The following is a 25371-nucleotide window of genomic DNA, read 5'->3' on the forward strand; positions in this document are numbered from 1 at the left end:
GGATATTCAGATCTAAATGGATAAGCCGTACATATTCAAGATAAGTGAGACCCTTTAAGCTTGTTTGAAAATATATATTAAACTTGTACCTCAAATAGCTGGTTCGAGTACTTGCGTATATAAACAAACAGATTGTTCTTAAATGTCTGAATTGACAATATTCTGAAAGGTGGTCTCCAACTGCTCCGCATACCTGACTGGGTTGATTGGCTTAAGGCGTTCATGTTGAAGGATGTCACGAGTTTGATACATGGGGTGTACTGTCCTTGCCATAAGGTGGAAGTCAAGTGGAAAACTATATGTGGGCAGGAGTAATGTTGTCAGTATCGCTGTTGGCCCTGTATCGCTTGGCCAACATTTCAGGTGGATACCGATACTCAAGTGAATCGTTCTGAATGGGCCAAAAAATAATTAAAAAAATATTACGTAACAATCAAAACGTGACACGTTTTAAAGCCATTAAAATAATATTTAAAAATGTTTTTAACTATCTTTTTTACATTTATTAAAAAATAGCGGATTCAGGGGTGAAGCGTATCGATTTTCTGCCAATGGGACACGTATCAGCTGATACAGGCTGATATACACCGATACTGATAACATTGGGCAGGAGAGAGTACGTGTGGAGTTGTACACTGAAAACCAAAATAGGGACACTGTCAACATGGCACCTCATGTCTAAGCCATACCAGTGGTTTCTCTGTCATCGAGAAAAACAGTATTTTGAAAGGTTGTAAACATCAAAGTCATTGAGACCTTCAATGGATGGTTAGTTTGTTGTAAATAGCTTCACTTTATCAGGGCTGCATGTTTGCAGAAGCATTCATAAATCTGTAGCAAGTACTCTTGTTAACATTGAGTTGGCATCTTAAATTTTCTTAAGCACTCTTTTGTTCCTTCTCAGTTTATTCTGCAATTCTTCCCGATGCCATAGAAATTCCAAGTATGAATTCTTTTTCATTCATGGAATATATTGGGATCTTCCCCTAGAGCATTTTTTTTTGCAGGTATACTTTGCAGTTTGCACCATGAATGGTTCTTAAATTTAACAAAACTCTCATGATGTCTTATCACTTAAATGGGATTTGTTAGTGATTACTAAGCCAGGAGAGAAAAATCTAATCAATCATTGAACCCAAAATCCATTTTTTCAGATACAGATTTTTTTTTTGGATTAGTGGATGCCCCCCATTTTTTTTGGGTGAAGTTTTTTTTTTCCTGATTATGCTAGAATCCTTCTACTATCTAGTTAAAAACAGAAAAAACTATAAAATCAAGTTTTGTATTACAAATGAACGAAGTTCATAGTTGGATAATGCTACCCTGAATTCGATAACCTTCAAAATTATTCTTGGATAAGGAGACACGTTAAATCCTACAACTATAGTAAATTGAAATATAACCAATCCGTATAAACCATGGATCAAGTCCAAAATGGTGAACTGAATGTCTGTTTCCCATTACAGAACGTGCTTTTCAATGGCAGAAAAGTCACTGAATTTCATTATTTAAAAAAAACTCCCTATCAAAGTTTGACAGACTTGATTTTTTCATCCATTGGACCTACATCCTCAGTTAATTTGTGTAGATCGTTGCAGGGGTCCACTGGATCAGGGATCCCCTTATTTTTGAGGATCACGGATCCATGTGCAATGTGATTGCTTGTCGACCCCATCTCTTAGAATGACACCTGTCTGATTCAGTCTAGGGATGCAAATGGGTCGGATACAAGGTGGAGGTTTTGCAATTTTTGGCCGTTATGGATCTGATTCGGATCTGAATCCCTAATTCAATAAAAAAACAGTCAATTTTTTTGTGAGGCCACTGTCTGAATTGCTACTCTTTTTGTGGTGAAAAGATAAAGTGCAATATGATTGCACAAATATTTATGCATTAAGCACCTCATCACACAGTTTACAAATTACAATATTAATATAAATCGCCAATGCATGAACATGACACCTGTCCTGTTTGGTAAAAACTTCTCACAACACAGAACACTTCTGAAACTTTTTAGATAAGTGGTTATCATTCTGATCTTTCCACCATATTGTTCACAGTTTCATCAGGACTTCGTGAATCCATTCATGGTCTTATTCACTTTTTTAAGAGTTTGGCAATCTACTAGATGTTTTATAGGGCAGTTATATCACCTTCTGTTCTTGACAGGTTTCCTTAAGACTGGTTTATGACGTTGAAATGGAAATCTTGGATTGCATGTTATTGAGTGCCTCTCGGCTGCCGGCATCTCCACCTCAAGAATCAAAGTTGCATTTGCCAAGTCTGAAGTGAAACCGTCCGGAGTTAAGTATTCATGAAGCATGAAGCATTTATGAAATCCTTGGACGCATGAAATTTTAGAAAGCATAACAAGAAGCAAGTAAAACAAAGTAGAAAATGAATGGTTAGGATTTTTTTGAAAAAGTGTAATATAAAAGTATAGCTAAAACCAGAGTTACCATAAGCTTTTTAGATAAGTGGGAAGCCCGCTTCTCGAAAACTCTCTTCAAAAGCGAGATACTACTCACTTCTAAAACTTGATGGGAATCTCGTTCTCTCATGCTTCTCTTATACTTTTCACACGCTTCATCTATTTTTCTTATATATTTTCTATCTACCTTTCATGCTTTTTTATGTGTTTTCTCTCACGCTTTTTACTCACTTTCATTTGCTTTCTCTAAATTGACAATCATCATTTTTAGATTTTGTTAAAAATTTAATTTTTATAGTAAAAATCATGAAATTTAAGAATAATCGCTTTTATTTTAGTTTTGATTTGTGTTCTATTTTGATTCCCATTAAGTTCTTATATTGCTTTTTTTATTTCTCGTTTCTCGCCTCCTATACATTTTAAAATGCATCACTTCTCACTTTCGCTTCCTGCTTCTGCTTCCTAGTTTGACAACCTTGGCAAAAACAACTACCGTAGTGGTTACCCATGCGGTCAGCGCGGTCCTTTGTCATGCTGAAGACCCACGATCGAATCCCATTGGCACATGAGGCCGCGGTTGCTTTAACATGGTTGGGGCATGTAAAGCTGGGTGGTCGTGCCCTCAACCCGGAGTTTTACCTCACATAAAAGCAGGCCCATTAAGTGACCCTATTCTCGGTGAAGGTTCCTTCATCATACAAAAAATAGTATAGCTAAAACTGGTGTTCTTTACTTGAAATAAAGTTTATTTTTACCAATGTGGGCCAGGGGGGGTGGGGGGCGCTCCGCTTGTCTGGTAGGAGCAGCTGGTGCACGTCACCTTGTGTTGGGAAGTTGCAGGGTCAAGACTCAAAACCCTATGGTATAGTTATATAATTGGTAGGGGTCTGTCTAACCCCAGCTTGCCTTTCAAAAAAAAGTTTTAAGTACTTTTTTTCGATACAAAATAGCTGGGGACAAGCCCCTACAACTCACATATACACTTCAGTTCCATCGGATGTATCCTAACCCCAACCAGGACACCAATACCCTGGTTTATTAACCCAATACATGCCCTTCCCAATGGTATTTAGAACATAAAAAAAATCTTAGACAGAGAGGCAAAAGGCCCCCTAAAACAAAATTGCATTTGGTGACTTCTCAAATCTCTCTCTCTAACATAAAGGACAAGAAAACTATCTACGCAACAATCATTAATGTGGAAAAGGATCAACAACATGCATACGAAGATCAATTAAGGCCGACCAATTTGTATGAGAAGATAATGTAAAATCAAGGTCCATGAAGGGCAGATGTGCTCTTTATCATATAACCACTTTTTACACGAAAGGCATTGCCGATATGAAAATATATAAATCATGTTGAACTTTGGCTGCATATGGAGCTGAATGCATGGATTATCTTAGTAGTAATGGGTGAGAAAGGTAGGAGCAGCCTAAAAGCAAGCGTGTGGGTCATGCTTAATTGCTCAAAGAAATGTGTTTTCCTTTTTCTTTTGCAGATTTAAGAGAAGAAACAGAATCTGCATGTCTCTCCTCCACTTCCTTTGTTTGAGGGATCTCAAATCCTTGATATGAGATCCAGCATTTTGAATTGCCTTGATCTTGGAATGGCAAGCAAACCACAACCAAACATGAAGCAAACCAAAAGATAAAGAGAAGAAGAAAACAAGAGAAGACACAAGATTTACGTGGATCGACACTCAAGTCTACGTTCACGGGTGAAAGAGCAGCAAAAAATCCACTAGCAAGATGTGAGATAAACTCTCAAAACCTTAATTTGCAATACACCCCAAAGTTCTCATACTCAACAACAAATGGATATGGCAATATATATGATGAAAGGGAAAATTATAGAACTAGTCAGGTCCATACCATTGGGGCTTTAACTCTGCACTCCCAAAACAGGTTTGTGGTGAGCTCCAAGCTCGGGCATATTGGTCTAAGCTGTTATCAGTAGAGATCGTGAAGATCACGATAAGCTTGAACGTGCTAATGGGACTCGAACTCTACCAGGCGGTTACCATGAAGATCACGATAAGATTGTAACTCAGACTCTACCAGGCGGTTACCATGAAGATCACAATAATATTAGAACTCTAACTCTAGTAGATGGTTATGATAGTGCCAAATGTGATGCCAATACAATGGAATCCAAGATTATCGATAATACCAAGATTATCGATAATCTCAATCACACAAAAGAAGGAGACACGTGTAAGGCCAATATTGTGGAGACCAAGACTATCGATAATCACAAAAATATCAAAGGAAGGGCTAATTCAATTAGATGTGATGAAGATCAAAACAATATTATCAAATGTAATGATGTTATCAAATGTAACAAAGAGAAGAATCTAGATGATCGACTAAGATTAGTTGATAACCATGTAATATCTTTAAATAGTGGAAAACTCCACACGTGAATTGTTGAGTGGAGTACTGTGGATGTAGGTGATAGTTCACCAAACCTTGTTAAAATTTGGGTGTGCATCTTTTCTTTTATGGTATCAAAGCGACTAGCATACTAGGTGATTGTAGTATCCTTCTCTATGGCGTCAACATCCACCGAATGCTCCATCAAATTCTCATACCCCTTCAACCTGAATGTGACAAATTTTGTCACAATCAAACTCAACCATTCAAATTTTCTGTAGTGGAAAACACAGTTACTTGGTCTGATTGAAAGCCAAGACATGATTGGCTTTGTTGATGGTGAAACTCCTATCCTGGCTCAAACCATAGATGGTGTTTCAAATCTAGAGTTTATTGCCTAGAAAAAATTTGACAGGTTGCTGCGAGAATGGATCACGAGCACTCTGAAGAAGTGCTGGGTCTTGTCGTTGGCCACCAAAAATCAAGCGAGTTATGAAATACCCTTATCAAGGCCTTTACTCACGTCTCCAAGGAACATGAATTCCTATTGATGCAAAAATTGCAGTCATATAAAAAAAAAACCACTCGGTGAATGAATATATTAATGGGTTAAAAAAAATCTGTGATGAACTCGCGGCCATTGGCAAGCCTGTGGAAGATGAAACTATGGTATTCTAGCTTCTTAATAGGCTTGGCCATGAGCATGATACATTCGTTACAACTATACTAAAGCCGCCCATTCCACCATACGATGATGTGGTTGGCCTACTCTAAGGGCGTGAAACTATGCACATTGTACATAAAGGTGTAAATGAGCACTTTGCCTTTTTTGGGCAAAAATTTTTCAATCAAAAAAATCATGCTAACATAAAGCCACAATTCAACTCAAAAGAGCCTGGCTTTATCCAAGCTGGATAGGGCGATAGTCGATTCAATCAAAATAAAACCAAATAAGGTGTTAATCAAACGAATGTCAAAAGCAATCAAGGAAAAGAGAAAGGGGTCTTGTATCAAATATGTGGCAAGATGAATCACAAAGCCATCAACTATTAGCACCGTTTTAATCATGCCTATCAAGCTGAAGACACTCTGTAGGCTCTTGCAACAATGAACTTGTTGATAGCCAATATCAAGATTGGTTCCCTGACACGAGAGCCACCGTACACATTACTGCCAATCCCGGTAACCTTGAAACTTGTTCCAAGTATTATGGTTTAGAAAAAATTATGGTAGGAAATTGTGCCAAATTAAATATCACTCATATTGGGTCCACGAAAATTGAAAATGGCAACCATTCACTTCACTTGAACAACGTCTTGGTCATTCTGGATATTAAGAGGAGTTTGGTACGCCAATTAACTTATGATATGCTCTGTTTATTTGAATTATCATCCGATGGTTTTGTGGTTAAGGGCAAGAGGACAGGTAGGCAAGTGGCAATAGGTAATAGAGTAGGAGACTTGTATGGATTCAACAACTCAAGGAACGAGGTTGATGACAAAGAGCAAGTTTTCTTTTCTTCATGTTTCAGAAACTCAAGTTGGGATGTTTGGCATCAATGACTTGGGCATGTGCATGCTTAGATAGCAGTATGGATCATAAATCAGTTAGCTACGCCCAACTTATGTATGAAAACCCCTTATGAGAAGGTGTTTAGAAAGAAACCGGATTATACCAGCTTGAGAGTCTTTGGGTGTTGCTATTTTTCATATCTTCGAAACTATGCTACAAATAAATTTGATAAAAAAATGCTATCATGTATTTTTCTGGGCTATAGTGATTATCACAAAGGCTATCAATGTCTTTACCCTCCACTGGGCATGTTTATACATCAAGACATATTGTTTTTGATGAAAATGTCTTCCCTTACCATAAACTCGACCTCCGCTTCTCTGCCAACCAACACGAAAGTGAACTCATCAGTCTGAAAGAATGGTCCACTCAAACTAACTCCAACTTGATTAAGTCTAATGACCCACAAGATCCAAGAAACGTCACATGTGAGTCATCTCATGACACGACTATGCAATGTTAACTCACTCACAACAACTTGGTCAATGCCGCTTCTGAAGGTTCACAGTCTTGTAATTCTTCTCCTGCCAGCGTTAGCCAGTTTGCTGTCATTAGGGACATCGTTAAAGGCACCACTGTCAGTTTTTATTCTCGAATCCATTATATGGTCACTCGTATGTGGGACGACATAGTAAAGCCTAATCCAAAATATTTTATTGCTCTCTTTGTGCCACTTGAACCAAAGAGTCTTAAGGTTGCTTTTGCCCATAAAGGGTGGCGTGATGCTATGCATGAGAAGATGTGTGCTCTTCATATCAATGACAGATGAGAACTTGTGCCCAAGGAGCCTGACATACATATCATTCGGTGTAAATGGGTTTATAAAACCAAACTCAAAAGTGATGGCTCTGTCGAACGACTAAAAGCTCATCATGTTGCTAAGAGATTCGATCAAATCCCCGATATCGACTTCCTGAAAACCTTCCTTCCTATAATCAAGCCTACCACCATAAGTATTATTCTCTCCCTTGCCTTGGCCTATAACTGGGATATTCGTCAATTAGATGTCAAGAACGCATTTTTACATGGTCATTTGAACAAAATTGTGTTCCTTAAACAACCTTCAGGGTTTCAAGACCCACAAAGGCCAAATTTTGTTTGCAAACTAAAGAAAGCCTTGTATGGACTCAAGCAGGCTCCTCAGGCGTGGTTTGATCAGTTTGGAACATTTCTTCTCTTTCTTGGTTTCTTCTCCAGCATTATTGATACATCTTTATTTATCTGTAAAAATGGATCTATGATAATTATTGTTCTACTCTATGTTGATGATATTATTCTAACCGACAATGATCCTCAGTTTCATAGACAGTTTATCCACACTGTCAGTAAAGAGTTTGCTACGAAAGATCTCAGATTCTTGCATTATTCTCTTGGCATTGAAGTTCATAGGTCCTCCAAGGGCTTATTCCTGAATCAGAAGTGCTATGTCTATGAAGTTCTTGATAAGGCTAAAATGGTTGGCACCAAGCCTGTCTCTACACCCATGGTGACCTATGCTACTGGCACTACAGATGGTGATTTGCCTTTTCAGGATGCTATATTTTATTGCAATCTGGTTGGCGGTCTCTAAAACCTCACTATCACTCGACCTGATCTCTCATTCAGTGTTAACTTTGTCAGTCAGTTCATGCAAAATCCAACCAATACTTATTTTCAGATGGTGAAATGCTTTCTTCGTTTTGTTCACAACACTATTGATCAAGGGATCCAATTGCTTTCTAATACATCTATGTCCTTGTATGCCTTCTCAAATGTCGATTGAGCTGGATGTCCCATTACCCGACGCTCTACCTTCAGCTTTTGCACGTTCCTCAGGAACAATTGCATTTTCTAGAGTGCCAAAAAGCAACCTATTGTTGCCAAATCCAGTTTAAAAGTTGAATACGGCTCAATGGCATCCACTACTGCTGAACTTATGTGGCTCACGTTTCTACTACGTGACTTGGGAATCTTTCTTCATCACCCCCTGTCCTTTTTTGTGATAATATTTTGGCACTTCAAACTACCATAAAACCCACATTTCATTTTTGCATGAAACATGTTGAAATTGACTATCATTTTATTCGGGAAAAAGTTGCCTTGAGAACTCTCATCACTCGTTATGTGCCATCATCCAAACAACTTGCCGACATTTTTACTAAGCCCTTATCGCACACTCATTTTCTTGATCTTTGAGTCAAACTGGGTTTCTCCGCTCTGCCCACGACTAGTTTGAGGGAAACTGTTAACAGTAGAGATTGTGAAAATCATGATAAGTTTGAGCATGCTAATGGGACTCGGACTCTACCAGGCGGTCACCATGAAGATCATGATAAGATTGAGCAAGGAACTTAGACTCTACCAGGCGGTTACCATGAAGATCACGCTAAGATTGAAACTCGAACTCTACCAAGCAGTTACCACATGAAGATCATGATAAGATTGAAATTCTAACTCTAATAGATGGATATGATAGAGCCCAATGTGACACCAATACGATGAAATTCAAGATTATTGATAATACCAAGATTATCGATAATACCAAGATTATCGATAATATCAATCACACAAAAGGAGACACGTGTGAGGCCAATATTGTGGTGACCAAGACTATCGACAATCTCAATAATATCAGAGGAAGGGCTAATTTGGTTAGATGTGAAGAAGATCAAGATAATATTATCAAATATAACAAAGAGAAGAATCTAGAGGATCGACTAAGATTAGTCGATAATCATGTAATATCTTTAAATAGTGGAAAACTCCAAATTGTTGAGTGGAGTACTGTGGATGTAGGTGATAGTTCACCGAACCACGTTAAAATTGCAAGGGTTTCTTTTATAAGCATTCTGCGACCACCACAAGTCTCACTGATTTTTAATAACTAATTTTTAATTCTTTTTGTTTCTATATATCAGGAATTTATCATCTAAGATTGCATTCGACAAAGCACCAAGAGCATGCAAAAATTGCAAGGGTTCTGGTCATCACAAATGAAATTACCCTAAAATAAACTGCATGAGTAATCTATTTACTGAAATAATTTTTGTATAAATGTTATTTATCCTTAGAGTTAACATTACATGCTTTAGTTGTTCTTGCTTATCTCTTAAGACGACCTTTCACTTTGTTGCATTTTTTATGGTAGTGATTGTCGAGGATGAGGCTAGATTTTCAGATGCACAATCAAACTAATTGTAAAGGATCTAAAAGTCAATGCCTTTTTGTTTGAGGTACATCTTTTGTGCACTTAATATAATGCATTATAGTTTAGCCATTCAAAAATGCTCTATGATGTATCGTCTTTTTTTAATATATTTGGTTATTTATTTTAGTTTACAAATGTATTTGTTATTCTTATAATTAAATTTTGGTATCATCAAGGTAAGGTTTAGTTGGCCTAAAGCTTGTATTTTTCTTCTTATCAGGGATACCTGGCGCAATGCAATTTTGAGAGTGGGACATTTTTGAAAATTTGCTTGATGGGACCAAGTACGGAACTTTGTCATACTCTAATCATGTTTCACAGAAGGGAGAACTTTCAGTTTTGGTCACTGTAAGAGCAACCTATACATTTTACTGTGATTACTGCAATTTATAGTTAATCTCATCCAGAACCTGCAATTCCTGTTGAAAGGTGCAGTAATTATATTTTTTGTTCTCAAACATGAGTGTTTTCAAAAAATTTAGTTGCAGCATATTTAGACATGATGCATATAACAATGAGTTCTCTTCCCCATGTTCTGCTTAAACATGTTTTGAATAGCTTTTATGCAATTGCATGTTTATCCATATGTTACTAAAATTTGATTCTTAAAATATTTTTTCAAAAGCCATTGTTTGAAGAAAAGCTTTAAGATGTATGCCGGCATGTGGTTTATTTTGCGCACCTAGGCTTCAATCATACATATTTCAATTTGAAAGAAAAGCAACTTATATGAGTAGAGCTGACACAATAGTTTGAACACAAATATTACATAAGATGAGGTGATGCAGTTTTTGGAATTGGAGTTGCCATGTACATTGGATACTCCTTTAATGAGACCATGTATGGCCAAAGCTGAAGTCCATAAGTCCCAATTCAGATGCTTGAAAGGACATGATGATACCTTATAGAAGAAACAAGATCCGTTCTTTTGTTTGTTTTTTTCATATCTTTTTTTATGTATTTGCATCATCATTCCTTGTTATTGAGATTTAAGGGTTGAAAATTGGTCCATTTTATTCCAGCGATTTGATTGAAAATTTTTCATGCATGTCTTCTTTTCACAGCTATAAAATTCTTCAAGATTTTACTTGTTGAAATTTATTTGATGATCAACATTGAAGAATATGGATAACACCACCGCCATCGATCGTTGCCCTCACTACCTTCTCAGGCGTGAGCTCCCTCAGCATCCACCCCATTCCTCATGTATGAGTGGTTCCAATGTGCTTCCAATAAGGCCATGAAGGTACCCTCCAACATGGCCCTCCCAATCTCCCTTTTTGGTGTTGTGGATCGTTGATCTAGGCTGCCAACATCATTCTCAACATCAATGTCATTATAAGTTATGTGCTTCTATCCTTTTGCACCACTATTGTCATCACCCTCACCAAACACACACTTGATCTAGGCTTCTAGGAACCCGTTGAAATCTCTCCATCATGGTTGTTCTCTCTCTCTCTCTCTGACCAATGCAACTCAGAGTGGTCTACCTGTTACTGTTTTCGAAACCTCGTCTCCCCTCTGCCATGACCACCCTCATCAGAGTTGGTGACTACTTGACCGAATTCCTCATAGGGTAGGCCACCGGAGCCCGCAGACGCATGCTCAACTCTTAATGGCGGTCATACTCGAAGCCAACACCTGATCCCCTCACAAAGGATTTCCCCATAGCTATCAAGCCTCCATAAGGCAATTGTGAATTAAGCTTACCACTGTACTTCCTTTAATAATTAATAATAAAAGATAAAGCACTTCCTCTTTGACTATATAACACAAAAGATCCATCCACTTTTGCAAGTTCTAGTGTTCACCAAGCAACCATTTACCTTTTTGTTTTTTTTTAAAGAAAAGCAAGCTAGGGTTAGGCAGATCCTCACCAGTTACTATTCAACGTATCACTCACGTGCACTGACCCCGTGCAACCATGCGACTATTGTGTGCACAAGGAGACCAATTTTCATAAAACAGTAACATTTAGCACTGCTCCTAATTGCATCCTTTTCAATGGCTTTAATTTGGGTGTTGCTTAGTTGACCACCATGGGAAAATCCCGGAGTTTCATCTCCCATCAAAGAGGGGAGGATGCAATCCTTAGGCCTCCTTTTTCGTTAAGTCTCGTTAGCTCTTTCAAAAATCGTAGTTTTAAGTATTTTTTTCTCATGTCCAACACGGTAGATGTGATCTATAGGTTTTGTTTAGTGGGAATCAGCTTTTAATTTATCTAACCAGTATCTAGGTTTTTTCAATGATCCAAAATCAATGGCTATGAAGTTAAGAGTTTTTTTTGACGCATAAAATCATGTTTTTTCATCAAAAAACAATATGATCCAAGAGTTATTCCCACTAAATCGATCATGCTAAACACATCTAATAGTTCAGATCTATCATAAAACACTTAAAATTTATAGAGCAAAATAAGGCGGAATGATAAATGCGGCCTAATATGTTCATATATATATATATATAGAGAGAGAGAGAGACCCCTTAGTGTGTGGAATGATAAATGAGGCCTAATATGTTCATTTGTATATATATATATATATATATATATATATATATATATATATATATATTTAGAGAGAGAGAATGCTTTGGCGTTCCTGACAACACCCATTAGTACATTCAGATCCATTACTGCAAAGCACGACCTTGGTATTTTTGAGGGCTTGTTAGGATGCAATTATTCAGTTAAATAAGTCCTATTCCCTACAAGCGTATTAACAAATATGCATGTGGGGGCATGACTGTACTAACGTGTGTTGTCAGAGTCAAACAAGTTTAGATTTTAGTAAAGGTTGAGTGTTAGGCTCTTTGCCACAGCGTTTGTTGGTTGGCATTTTTTTTTAGGTTATCATAAACTTAGGGGAAGCTTAAAAAGTTGGGAAGGGTCCTGGCAGGCCTATGCTTATCCAAACCCAACAAGAGCACTTTCTAATGGCTCACACCATGTTAGAATTTGGATAGATCATATATATGTAGGGCATTTTTATGCAGCGACACTGACAGCCATCCATCTCAACATTTCTCGAGATGGAGACCGCGACCCGAGAAATGCCAAGATGGGTGGCTGTGTGGGCGATGCATGATGCAGCGCCGCTGCATTTTATGTGAAGCCATATATATATATATATATATATATATATATATATATATATATATATATATATATATATATATATATATATATATATATATATATATATATATATATTGCCTATTTTAAATAATAAGTAAATAGCCCACAAGATGACTACACTTGTACAGGTGAGTTGGCTTAAGGCATTAAGTTAAAGGAAGTAGTATCCTGCTGCTAGACTGAAGCCAACAGGAAAATAGCTTCGGTTGACAAGGGAAAGCATTTGTGGCATTTTATAACACAAACTTAGAAAAAGGGCATGGTTAGCATGGCACTTAGGGCTTTTTTTTTTTTTACAAATCTGACCTTGACATGGGTCATTTGCTAGGAATCAACACTTGGATCATGTTTTTCTGACAAAAAATGTAATTTTTAGGCTTATGTATTTATAAGAAATTTGGATTGTTGATTTTGAAATTCTATTAAAACCTGTTTAAACATGTTTAATAGCTTGATACAGGATTAACTGCCATTGCTTTACCTTGGCCAATCACAAATTGTTTAATAGCTTGATACAAGATTAATTGCCACCTGGACATGCCATGTGACACATTCCGAATGATTAATATTTTATTATCTTAAATAAGTCTTTAATAGTTTTCAATAATAGTTTAACAAGAAAAATTCTATATATTAAAATAAAAAAATAATCAGTTAGAAATAAAAAAAAAATGTTCTCTTGTCCTATTCTTCAAAATATTTATGATTTAACGTTGCATGCTTTTTTTTACTTGGAGAAACCGCTTCAGGTCCAGAGATCCCGCTGCACTGGCTCAGCCTGTTGTACTTACGTTCACTGTCCTGTCAGCGTAAAAGTCTGAGGGCTGGCTTACCCCCCTCAACCCTAGGGAGTCGCCAAGCTTCAACTTACGTGGGGGGTGACGCCCATGGGATTTGAACCAAGACTGCCCGTCAAACCGCCTAGGCCCATCCCACTATGCCAAACCCCTTGGCTCTAACGTCTCATACTTACATCTAATCACGATCAGATGTTCTCAACTTTACGATGTCTCTCTTGATGGTTTTTTTTTTTTGCCCTTTTTTGGTCACCAAGAGTTAGGGGTATCAATGGATTATGGATAGGGTTTGACCCAGACCCGACCCGTACCAAATCCTATAGGGTTAAGGTTGGTAATAAATAAGAAGGCTGGATTAGAATCCGGGTTGGACTAAAAGGGAACAATTAATATATGGAGTCAGGTATGGTTTGTGAAATTTCATACCAGACCCTCGACCTGAGTTTTGATTAAGATCTGCAATTTTTCAATGTAAAAATACAAAAAATATTATTTTACCAATTATGGTTTAGGTCCGGTTCATGAAATCCTTATAGGATCCGCTTGTCTGGTAGGAGCAGCTAGTGCACATCACCTTGTGTTAGGACGTTGCAAGTTCGAATCCCAATGGTATCCTTGTATAACTGGTAGGGGTCTGCCTAACCCCAGCTTGCCTATAAAAAAATTTCTTATAAAATCTGGGTATGGGTTTTGTTATGTGGGTCCAATTGGACCCGAGTCCAGACCTGGTACCATAATCTCAAATGAGGTTTTGGGTTTGGTTCTACCTGAGTCCGAACCAAACCCGACCCATTGACACCCTTAACAAGAGTTCTAGAATGTTATTTGGGTCATAGCATAAGGGGGTGATGATTTGGCCGTGTAAGATGCTGTAGTATGTGGATTTATTCAACAGCACCTTCCTTAAAAAAAATATCCTCAAAAAAAAAAAAGATTTACTCAACAGCATGGCTCTTGTGTTGCCTTCCAATAACTAGGGTTGGCAAAATCTGACACGACCCGCTAACCAGCTTCTTAACCGGGTTCGGGTTTGGCTTAAACGGGTTCCTGTCATAAATGGGTTGACCCGCCTAACCCGTTTATTAAACAGGTCGGGTTCGTGTTAGGAGTATGCCAACCCACCAACCCGTTTAATAAACGGGTTAGGCGGGCAGGTCAACCCGTTTACCCGAACCTGACCTGTCACCCCGCTCGCCAACCCGTTTACCTGACCTTGACCCGCCCGTCAACCCGTTTACCCGAACCTGACCCGCCAACCCGCCCGCCAACCTGTTTACCCGACCCCCCAACCTGCCCGCCAACCCATTTACCCTACCCGACCCATTTATTAAACGGTTAACCCGTGTTGTGTCAGGCTACCCATTTAATAAATGGGTCGGGTTCATGTTTGCCACAGCCGACCCGTTTAATAAACGGGTCTGGTTCATGTTGAGCTATGCTGACCCGCCAACCTGCTGACCCGACCCACCAACCCTTCCAACAACCCTGTTTTTAGGGTTTAAGCTGCGCCGTTTGACTTACTGCTACTATACGAATTGTTTTTTCCTTTTTTTCAAGAAGGTATCTTTGTGAATTGAAAAACAATAAAGCTATAATAAATGACAAATCTGTAACTTGGATGGATTGAGATCCAACTGGCTTCAGATCAAGGTCCACATCCACGTCCACATCCAACTCAGCTCTAGATTGGGTTTGGTATAATGGGTAATCCAACTTAATGCTAATTTGAAGTATGATCCAGTGACACAAGTATGATCCATTTGGCTAATACATACTGGATGTGTGCATTTAGGGTTTAAATGGGTCATAGTATCCACCAATGATTATGCAGTGTGTGTGCATCTAGGGTTTAAATGGGTCAGATTCAGGCATTACTGACTCCTACTTAATCGGACATTGGATAATGGGACTCGGAGCCGGACTTTGGTTCCGATGGGAAAAACCACTAACCAACCCAGATGTGACTATTAAATAGCCAATTATATATACCTTTTGTATGTAATCGTACTCGGATCATGATTCAGGTGTAAAACTCTATTATACCAAATCCAAATCTGAATATGAGCAGCATGCTACCTACTCCACCTAATCCAAGTAAACGAATTTGGACCAGTCAGGTATCCAACCCATGTCAAGTGGGACAATGAAAAACACTGTTTTTCTCGTCGACCACGATTTGGCAGCCGCCCGCTTTTTATGAATTTTGTGTTCACACGGAATCTGACTTTGTAATTTCAAGTTGACCCTTCTTGATAGATAAACTACAAAAGTGCCCCAACCCTGTGGAAGTTTCCAAGGATTTTTTTTTTGTTTGAAGAGAATGCTTCCAACAAAGGATCAAATGGCTAAAACCTTCGTTAATGATCAAATGAGTGGACATAATCGCATCATTATCTTCAAACTCACAGAAAAGCGATGATTCTATCATTTCTTTAAACTAAAGATTACGACCCACAAGCATAGTGACAAACATCGCGAGAATTATGAAAATCTCACCATAACATCGACGATGATGGTCACCGATGGTGGAGAGAGAGAGGGTTGTCTGTTGTTGCACACGATTTAGGGTTAGTAACTTAGTAAGTTAGTAATTTTTTTAATCGAGATGGCGCAGGGCGGGGGAAAGTGTAAGTCCATCCCCGCCTCCATCCCCGATGGATTTTAACCTTCATCCCTGCCTCCATCCCCGTTTCATACCCTTCATCCCCGATCCAAACAGGGCGAGGCGGGGGGGCTTTCCCCGGGTCCACTGCCATCCCTACCTATGGATAGGGGAACCTCGAGGTTTTTTTTTTTTTGAAAGGGCAAGCTGGGGTTAGGCAGACCCCAACCAGTTATAGAACGACACCATTGGGATTCAAACTTGCAACATCCCAACACACACACCAACCTCGAGGTTTTGCCAATCAGAGGCCTGCCAATGTGCAGTCACTGATGGAGGGTTTTTGTTTGACCTTGCCAAAAACACACACATACACACAACCCACAAAAATTTGATTTGGTGTGGCTCGGTGTCTGTCGATTTGATTGTAAGATTTAGGGAATGTTATCCAGATAAGGTCTGATTCACCTAGCAATGGAGGGATACTGACCAGACCCAATAAACCTATCTGATCCACTAGGTGCAGTGGAGGTCCATTTTTTTCTAATTTTTGATCAGTTATAGAGCAAGATCCAATAACTTGGTTGAGTTGCGCCAGAGAGATTAGCAGGGACCTAGTAGATGAACCAAGAACAATGACACAAATTCTAATACATATAGACCCTCACTAGCTTACAGGATCTAATAGACTTATCGTGAATGGAGAAATACGATCCATGCCCCAATTAAGTTCAGAACCAGTTTGCCCATATCTGATCCGTATCCAACCCCATTTTAACTAGAAAAATTTGCAGATGTAGGCCAGGTATGAGGCTGTGCCTTGTCATAGGTAGATGTGAACAAGAGACCTTAGAATGCTTTAAGTGGGTAAAAACCTTAATTGGGTTCAAACCAAGTCTTGACCATCCATCCCACAAAACTCAGTGCAGGAAAAAGAAATCACGATATTTTTCAGAATTTTGATTTTTTTTTATAAAATATTGAAAAACCAGCACTATACACAAAAAAAATATAAATACAAAGTGTTTTTATCGTGTTAATATCACACTAAAAAATGTGATATTTTAAAAAAATACTCGTTATTCTAAAAATATCATATTTTGGTGGTATTAGATATCAACTTTTGGAATATCGCACAAAATCACAACATTTTAAAAAATATGGACCATGTTTTTGGCATAGCTTCTACATTTTCACAAGCATCCTTTATCCAGAGAACCATAGAGTGGCATAGCTGTTATTAGGAAAAACATCAGGTCGCTTTTCAACAACTCAGTCCAAGATAAAGCTCCTCGGAATCCAACTCTTGCCATCACAGGAAGCATCCATGATCCATCCAATGGTGGTGGTGGGAGTGGGAGTAAGACACCCCGCCCTTCTGGCCGCCCTGCTCGTGCTGCTGACCATCTTCCGGCCGATTTCAGCCGTCGATTTCCTCTTCAACGGCTTCAGATCTTCGGATCTCTCTTTCTCCGGAGATGTTGTTCTGGAATCCGGCGTGCTCAAGCTCACCAACGACTCGGTTTTCTCCATGGGCCACGCCCTCTACCCTTCCCCCATCCAAACCATGACCTCCAACAAGTCCATCCTCCCATTCTCGACCTCCTTCATCTTCGCCATCTCCACCCTCCCCGGCTTCAACCCCGGCCACGGCCTCGCCCTCTTCTTCTCCCCGGTGGCCGAGATCCGGTCGGCGAGCGCCTCGCAGAACCTCGGCCTCTTCAATTGGTCCTCTAACGGCCGGCCGGACAACCACATCCTCGCCGTCGAATTCGACGTCTTCATGAACGCCGAGTTCGACGACCCCGACAACAACCACGTCGGCGTCGACGTGAACTCCCTCACCTCCATCGCCGCTGAGTCGGCCGGCTACTGGCCGGGCAAATCGACCGCCTTCGCGCCGCTCAAGCTCAATAGCGGCGCGAACTACCAAGCTTGGATCGATTTTTCCGGTGGCGAAGACGGGCGAATCAACGTCTCCATGGCTCCGGCCGGGGAGAGGAGGCCTCGTCGGCCGTTGATCTCGACTCCGCTGAATCTCTCGGGCGTCTTCGAAGACAGAATGTTCGTGGGGTTCTCGGCCTCCGTCGGCAAGTTGGTTGAGAGCCACCGGATTCTGGCGTGGGGGTTCAGTAATTCAGATTTTTCGATCGGCAACCGAATCGTGACAGGTGGGTTGCCCTCATTCGTGCCGAAAATGATGCGAAAAAAGCTGTCATCAAAAGCGATTGGGGGAATATCGGCAACTGTCGCCACGGCATTGGTCGCAATACTTGTAATTGTGTCCCTTACAGCTAGACATATGTACCTAAAAAGAAAAGCCAAGAAGGACTGGGAGGACGCATCATGGGAGTTGGAGTTTTGGCCCCATAGAGTCCCTTATGATGACCTCAAGAGTGCAACCAAGGGATTCAATGATGAGAACTTGTTGAATGATGGAGGGAATGGAAGGGTCTACAAAGGAGTGTTGCCCAAAGTGGGAGTTGAGATTGTTGTCAAATGCATCAATCATGAGTGTAATGAAGGGACGAGGGGCTTTCTATCTGAGATTTGTAGTGTTGGGAGGTTGAAGCATAGGAGTTTGGTTGGGTTGAGGGGCTGGTGTAAGAAGGACAAGGAGTTAATGTTGGTGTATGATTTTATGAAGAACGGGAGCTTGGATGATTGGATATTTGGAGGGGGTAGTAGCCATGGGGTTTTGGGGTGGGGGACTAGGGTGAAGATCTTGAGGGATGTGGGCTATGGGGTGTTGTACCTACATGAGGGTTGGGAGAACAAGGTGTTGCATAGGGACATCAAGGCTAGCAATGTGATGTTGGATGGGGATATGAATGGTAGGCTTGGGGACTTTGGGCTGGCCAGGCTCTATGAACATGGTCAATTGGCACACACCACACACGTTGTTGGAACGGTCGGGTACATGGCACCAGAGGTGGTCAAGACTGGCAAGGCATCGGTAAAGACCGATGTCTATGGGTTTGGGATGTTGGTACTAGAAGTTGCATGCGGGAGGCGGCCCGTTGAGGAGGGGAAACCCGGCCTTGTGGAGTGGCTTTTGGGGCTAGTGGATAAGGGGGAGATTCTAAGTGCATTGGACCCTAGGCTGGAGGGTGCACATGAGAACATTGACCGGGAAGAAGCTGACAAGGTCTTGCGGCTAGGTTTACTATGCACATGCGAGAACCCGCTAACACGGCCTACAATGAGGCAAGTTATGAGGGTCCTAGAAGGAGATGTGGGTGATGAAGAGCGTGGAGGAGAGAGCGAGGAACTAAGCTTATTTCCTAACCTTAGGTCGACTGCAAGTTGGTTCGAGTATTCAAAAGGTGAAGTATATGCTCACCCCACATATGACCAAGTCCGAGGTTCAACTTCGATCTCAGTTGAACTATCTGAGTCCGATGTCATTGTAGAGGGTAGGTGATGACCTTAGTCTGGGTGTGCATGTACATTAGGATGTGTATGTTTGTGTAAGACATTTAAAAAAAAAAAATTTAATGATGCCATTTTTTTTTTGAGGATCCAACATCCTTAGTGTGGATCTACATGTACATTTCGATGTGTAATTTTGTGGGACATTTTTATTAAATTTAATTGTCATTTTTTTGTTAATAAATGTGAAGAATTTGTTGGAGCCATTTGATGTCACTATTGATCTTTGCATTATATTAAGAGAAAATGTCAAACATATATTACATCAACATCCCATACAATATGATTTCCCATTTGAATATCGTTGAAGATTTGATGGTTTAGGCTTCTTGAGGTCAAAAACTTCTGATGCACAATAAAGTTAAAATCTTGAGTGAAATGAATAATGGGAAAAGTTGAGACAAAAAATTGTTCCCTAAGCTAATGAGGACATGTAGAGGAAAAAAACGATGTCTTTCTGTAATTTTTTTGAGAGCCCCAGATGGGAGGGAAGATTATATATATATATATATAATGAGAGTTTAATCAATACCACCAATCCTGACAAGTGTTTGGAAACCCTGTTTTGGGAGATGAGAATGGTAGTGAGAGCGGGGTAAAGATGGGCTATTTTCAACTGCATCATACATCACAAGGGTGTATGTAGTTGACAACTCCAACCTCATCTCCCATTTTCTTCTTCACTCTCATTACCTATGAAGGGTCCCTTAATCTCAAGATTAAGGCATCCAAATCGTCATGGGTAGGATGCCCATCTCTTGATGGGCCCCACCTTTTTCCGATGTTATTCACGCTCCGGATGAACGGCATAGAAGGGGTTTGAAATGAATAGCTCAAAAAGAGCAGTCCTTACCTTCTGATGGGTGTCTTTCAATTTCAAGATGAACGACGTTCATAGAGCCTGAGGGCCAAATTCCTGCATCAAGCACAGCCAAATGGGATATGCCACAGGCAGTACTCTCCAACATAAACCCATCTTTAAAAAGAAAAGACATGGACCAAGCTAATCCGATTTGGCCCGCACCTACTCTTGACCAGGTTAGCAGGGTTGTTAATGGGTCAGGGCCAGTTTGACCAGCTGATAGAGCGATGTTGGGCCAGGCTTAGGCCTGGTGAACCCCGAGTCGGGCCTTAAAAACATAATGCGGGAATGTCCGACGACCTATCTATCTCCCAGTGACATGCCACTGACCGTGTTTAGGGAGATGAATTGGATATACCATGACATGCATAGACATTATTTTAATATTTAAATATTTTAAAAATATTTTTTATATTTCAATAAAAATATGGTTTATATATTAAAATACCAAACCAATTATTTATTAAAAATTTAAAAATATCATGTCCTTATATTCTATTTTAAATATTTATAAACTCGTGATGTAGTCTATAAGGAACCTTGTGGGCTTTTCACTAGGGTGTGGGTGTAGGTAGGGCTGGTAAACGAGCCAAATGTGTCGAGCTTGGGCTGTTCAGGCTGGGCTCATTAAGGTAACACCCCAGCTTGAGCTCAGCTCGTCATGAGCCCAAGCTTGGTGAGCCAATCACAAGCCGGCTCATTTTTTTTTTAAAGTTATTTTTAAGTGTTTTTTAAGCTTGATAATATATAAAATACATATAGTAATTATATAATAAATGTATAAAACACATAATATATATAATATATGTATAAAATATATAGGTATATAATATGTAAAATGAGCCTATACAACCGTGCTTGGATTGTTTACCTAAATGAGTTGTCTCGTAGCTTAGTTCGTCGAGCTCAATTTCTGAGCCGAGCCAAACGGCGAGCTGCTCGTCTCATTTTCCAGACCTAGGTGTGGGTGTCTACAATATGACTGCATGAGAGAGAGAAACCATTATGGAATCTTTAGAGAGAAAGAATCAAAACATTCATCAAAACTCTAGATGGATCAAGCATTATTCTTCATTTAATAATTTTTAGAAAATCTGCCAGCTCAGCTTTTTCACAAGAATGCTTTCTTTGGGGGGAGGTATGAAAAAATCTGCCAACTCAGCTCATGCTCCCGTGAAACAAAAAAGGTAAGGGGTGGTTTGTTTCATGTCCTTTTCCTATTAATGAGATCCTCTTTCATAGGAAACAAGACCTTTTTCATAAGAAGAGTGAATCAAACATTTCTATGTGAAATATGCGGTGGTACTGCCCAAATGGGTTGGCACCTACCTAGGCAGGATCAGGTGCAATCACATTGCACAAAGTCAATGTGCCAGCGCATTTGATCACCCACCATCTTCGGCTGTACAGCCTATGAGAGTGGTGCCCAACATGAGATGGATCGTGATTAAGTGCAGCGGAACATTGCATTTGTGCAATGTGATTGCACCGGATCCCAACACCACTAGGAAGCACCTTCCCCTTGAGCATCCTTTTCAAGAGCAAACTGGTTTTCTTAGGTGGGGGTGTAAACTGTTAACCTATTACCTTAAGGAGGTGTTTGATTGCACTTCTGCTGCGTCCAAGAATGTTGTTTTAGCATTCCACCCCCTCGTTACAATTAGAACGGGACAGGGAGAACTGCAAAAAAAAGGAAGGGGACCTGACACTCCTCAGTTCTCCCCCACCTCTTCTCCACCTAACCCCCAACCACTCCCAGCAAAGGCTTCGAGGAAGGCGACTTCTCTCTCTCTCTCTCATTAGTGTTTGAATTAGGGTTTTTTCAATTAGGGTTTCGAATTTGGGATTTTCAAATTAAGGTTTAAATTAGAGATTTTCCATTTAGGTTTTGAATTAGGGTTTCAAATTAGGGTTTTTTAATTTAGGGTTATGAATTAGGGCCTTTCGATTTAGGGTTTGAATTAGGGTTTTCTAATTAAGGCTTTTCGATTTAGGGTTTGATTTGATTAGGGCTTTCTATATTTAAAAATTTTATATAAAAAAACATGATTTCCTATTTGAGTCGAAACAAACTTTGAATGAAGTGTAGTTGTTACATGTTCTGTCTATTTTGTTCTATTGTTCTATCCAATCTTGGACAAACAATCAAATACACCCTAATAGGACAAAAATAATCAAATTTCAATGTTTTTCAATGCTACTAAAATCAGCCTTTGTCCTAAGAAGGTCAAATGTAAAGATGTTCAAATCTACATTGTAATTAAGGACCATGCTACGAGCTGTTCAATAAAATATATGAAAAATGATCTTACTACCCTTGCAAAAATAGTGTGCATCCTGAAATGCCTACCAATTTGATAAAATCTATCGCATATCCAAAATCTCTGATTCTTGAATTTTAGAACTTGCCCTTCACATATACGAACTTGTTGAGGTTCACACGATATATAGGTACATTGTAGGAAGTTCACAACCTTTCAATAAAAAAGAGATTCACGTGATCATTTCGCGAACCTCATGAATTCACATAAACAAATTTGTAAAATTGACTGACTTTCATCACAACAAAGGAGATTCACATATCAAAACATGCACATCTCCTGAGGTTCACAACTCTTATGTGAACCTTCTCTAAATGAAAGGTTCTAGCTCAACGAGTTTGCCCCATCCATTTTCAGCAATCTTGAAATTTGCTTGTATGTCATGCAGACCTCCTTTAACTGAAATCTTGCGAAGCTTCGCAAATATAGTATGGCCTTCGCAAAGATACCTTGCAAACTTCTCTTACCACTACAAGAAAAATGTTAATTAGCGATGAAAATTTATGATAGATTATTACCGTCGTAAATTTGCGATGAATTAACTAGGGAAAACTAGTCGTCGCTAAATTTGAAATTAGTTACAGAATTAGCGACATAAATTTTTTATCTCAACATTCGTCGCTAATTAGCGACAGATTAGCAAAAAAAAAATTTGTCTCAAAATCCATCGCTAATTTGTAGTCGAAAATTCATATTGGTTGCCACATTGGCAATCCATGTGTGACAGCGTTATAAGTACATCACCATCTTCGGATGAGGGTAAGGGCGAGGCGGAGAAGCGGCGATGAGTTTTGACTGAGGAGGAGATGGAGGAGGCAGAGGGCGGTGGGCTTCTGGCGTTGAAGCTCGGGGTGGAGGAGGCGATGGAGGAGGAGATGGCGGAGGTGGAGGGCGGGCGACAAGTTCTGGTTGAGGAGTTCTGCTCTCTTTTCCCTCTGTGGAAGCCCACACCTCTCTCTCTTTGTTGCAGAAAGGAAGCTCCACCCACAACTCTGTGGAAGCATCTAAGATCGTCTCAGCCGTCACCGGAAGCTCCACCCCCAACTCTCCGGCTAGCTCCGATCCCCTCAGCGCCTACTCATCGGAATTTGGTGTTGACGCTTGAAACATGAAGATTCTAGCTCGGTGTTTCTCGGACAATGTGTCCCCTCTTTCAAACCCCCGCTGGATGCATGCTTTGTAGCAATCAATTTTTTTATTTTTCCTTTTCCTTCTCAAGTTTGTAATTACTGTTTTGATGAGAGAGAGTTTTGGTGTATAGAAATGGCAGATTTTTTTGTGATCCGTTTAAATGTAAATATAGTATCTAGATAGATGGCTTCTATTACTGTTTGCTAAGGGAGTACACAGAAGGGACTCTATAATTGGGATTTGGAGGACGTGATTCCTATCATCGATCTGCCTTTAGTTCTTGCGGTGAACAAGAAGAAGACCAAGATTCCCGATTAGATTCGATATTTTACTGAAACTGAGAAAGAAAAGAGCAAGGAATTTTTTTTAATTATTATTTTTTTAATTTTGCGACAAATAATATCCATCGCTAATATTCGTCACCAATTTAGTGACAGATTAGGGATGGATATTTATCTATCGTAAAACCAAATTTAGCGACGGACTCGCGACGGATCATGACATTCATTAATCTATCGTAAATGAGCGACGAAAGTAGCGACAAATCAGTTCTATCGCTAATTAGCGACTAGAAAATTATGACGAATGCTAACCATCGCTAATCCATTGTAAATCCGTCGCTAAATAGTTTAACGATGGATTAACGGTGGATAGCATTCGTCGCTAATCCACATTTTTCTTGTAGTGTAAGTAAATACTCCTCAAGGAGGTCTGCAAATATGTGATAACATTCACAGTCACTTGCGAATGTCCCTGACGTTCACACTCTGATTTGACCTCTTCAAATATATTATGACCTTCGCGAAGAAAACCTGTGAACCTCTTATAACTAGATACTCCTTACGTATGTCCGCAAATGTATATTGACATTCACAAATTTTTGTTGTGAATGTCATCACTCATTTGCAGGCGTTCTCATTACATTCACAAGGTGATTCACGAACATCCTGTTTTTATGTGGATCTTTTGATCTCGTTTATAGACTTGTTGAACATTCACACATTGGAGATGAGATTCACAAATTTTCTTAAGGCTTTAATGTGAAATTTTCCATATTTTTATGAATCTTCATACGAGCATTAAATGTGATATTTCATTTTTTCAAAAGTAACGGTTCATATTTCAGGGCTATTTTTGCATAAACTAAGGTTTTTGTGGTCCCCAACCTATTTTTTTTCAATGTGTTTTCTCTAAAAAAAATTGATGAATATTTTTGGTGACTATGTTTTGGCAAAATGCTTTAACACTATTGCTTGCTCTCGACAATGTGTTCATCGTCGACTTTTTGAGCGTCCAACACATCATCTACGATGACATATTCTAGTAAGCACATCTTTAACAACTAAATCAATTATTTTTTGAAATTTTTGGCATAAATAAGTTATTTTTTAAAACATTGGCATGAATCCATTATTTTGTGAAAGAATTGCATGGTTCTTAAGTTATCTTTGTATGTTCAATAGCTTATTTTATTTTTTTGTTTGTTTAATTCATTTTCATGTGAGTTTCTATTTCTCACTTTATT

General features: G+C 39.4%; 1 protein-coding gene across 1 annotated transcript; it reads left to right on the plus strand.

Annotated features, from left to right (window-relative positions):
* Positions 1-17217: 17217 nt before the first annotated feature.
* LOC149836915 (L-type lectin-domain containing receptor kinase VII.1-like) lies at positions 17218-19736 on the plus strand. Its single transcript, XM_090007181.1, has one exon. It carries the CDS (start codon positions 17428-17430, stop codon positions 19522-19524), a length of 2097 nt encoding a protein of 698 aa, XP_089863307.1. The 5' UTR covers positions 17218-17427; the 3' UTR covers positions 19525-19736.
* Positions 19737-25371: the final 5635 nt, after the last annotated feature.

The sequence above is a fragment of the Nuphar pumila genome, chromosome 5, assembly GCF_984573655.1.
Source record: "Nuphar pumila chromosome 5, dmNupPumi1.hap1.1, whole genome shotgun sequence".
Classification (NCBI taxonomy): domain Eukaryota; kingdom Viridiplantae; phylum Streptophyta; class Magnoliopsida; order Nymphaeales; family Nymphaeaceae; genus Nuphar; species Nuphar pumila.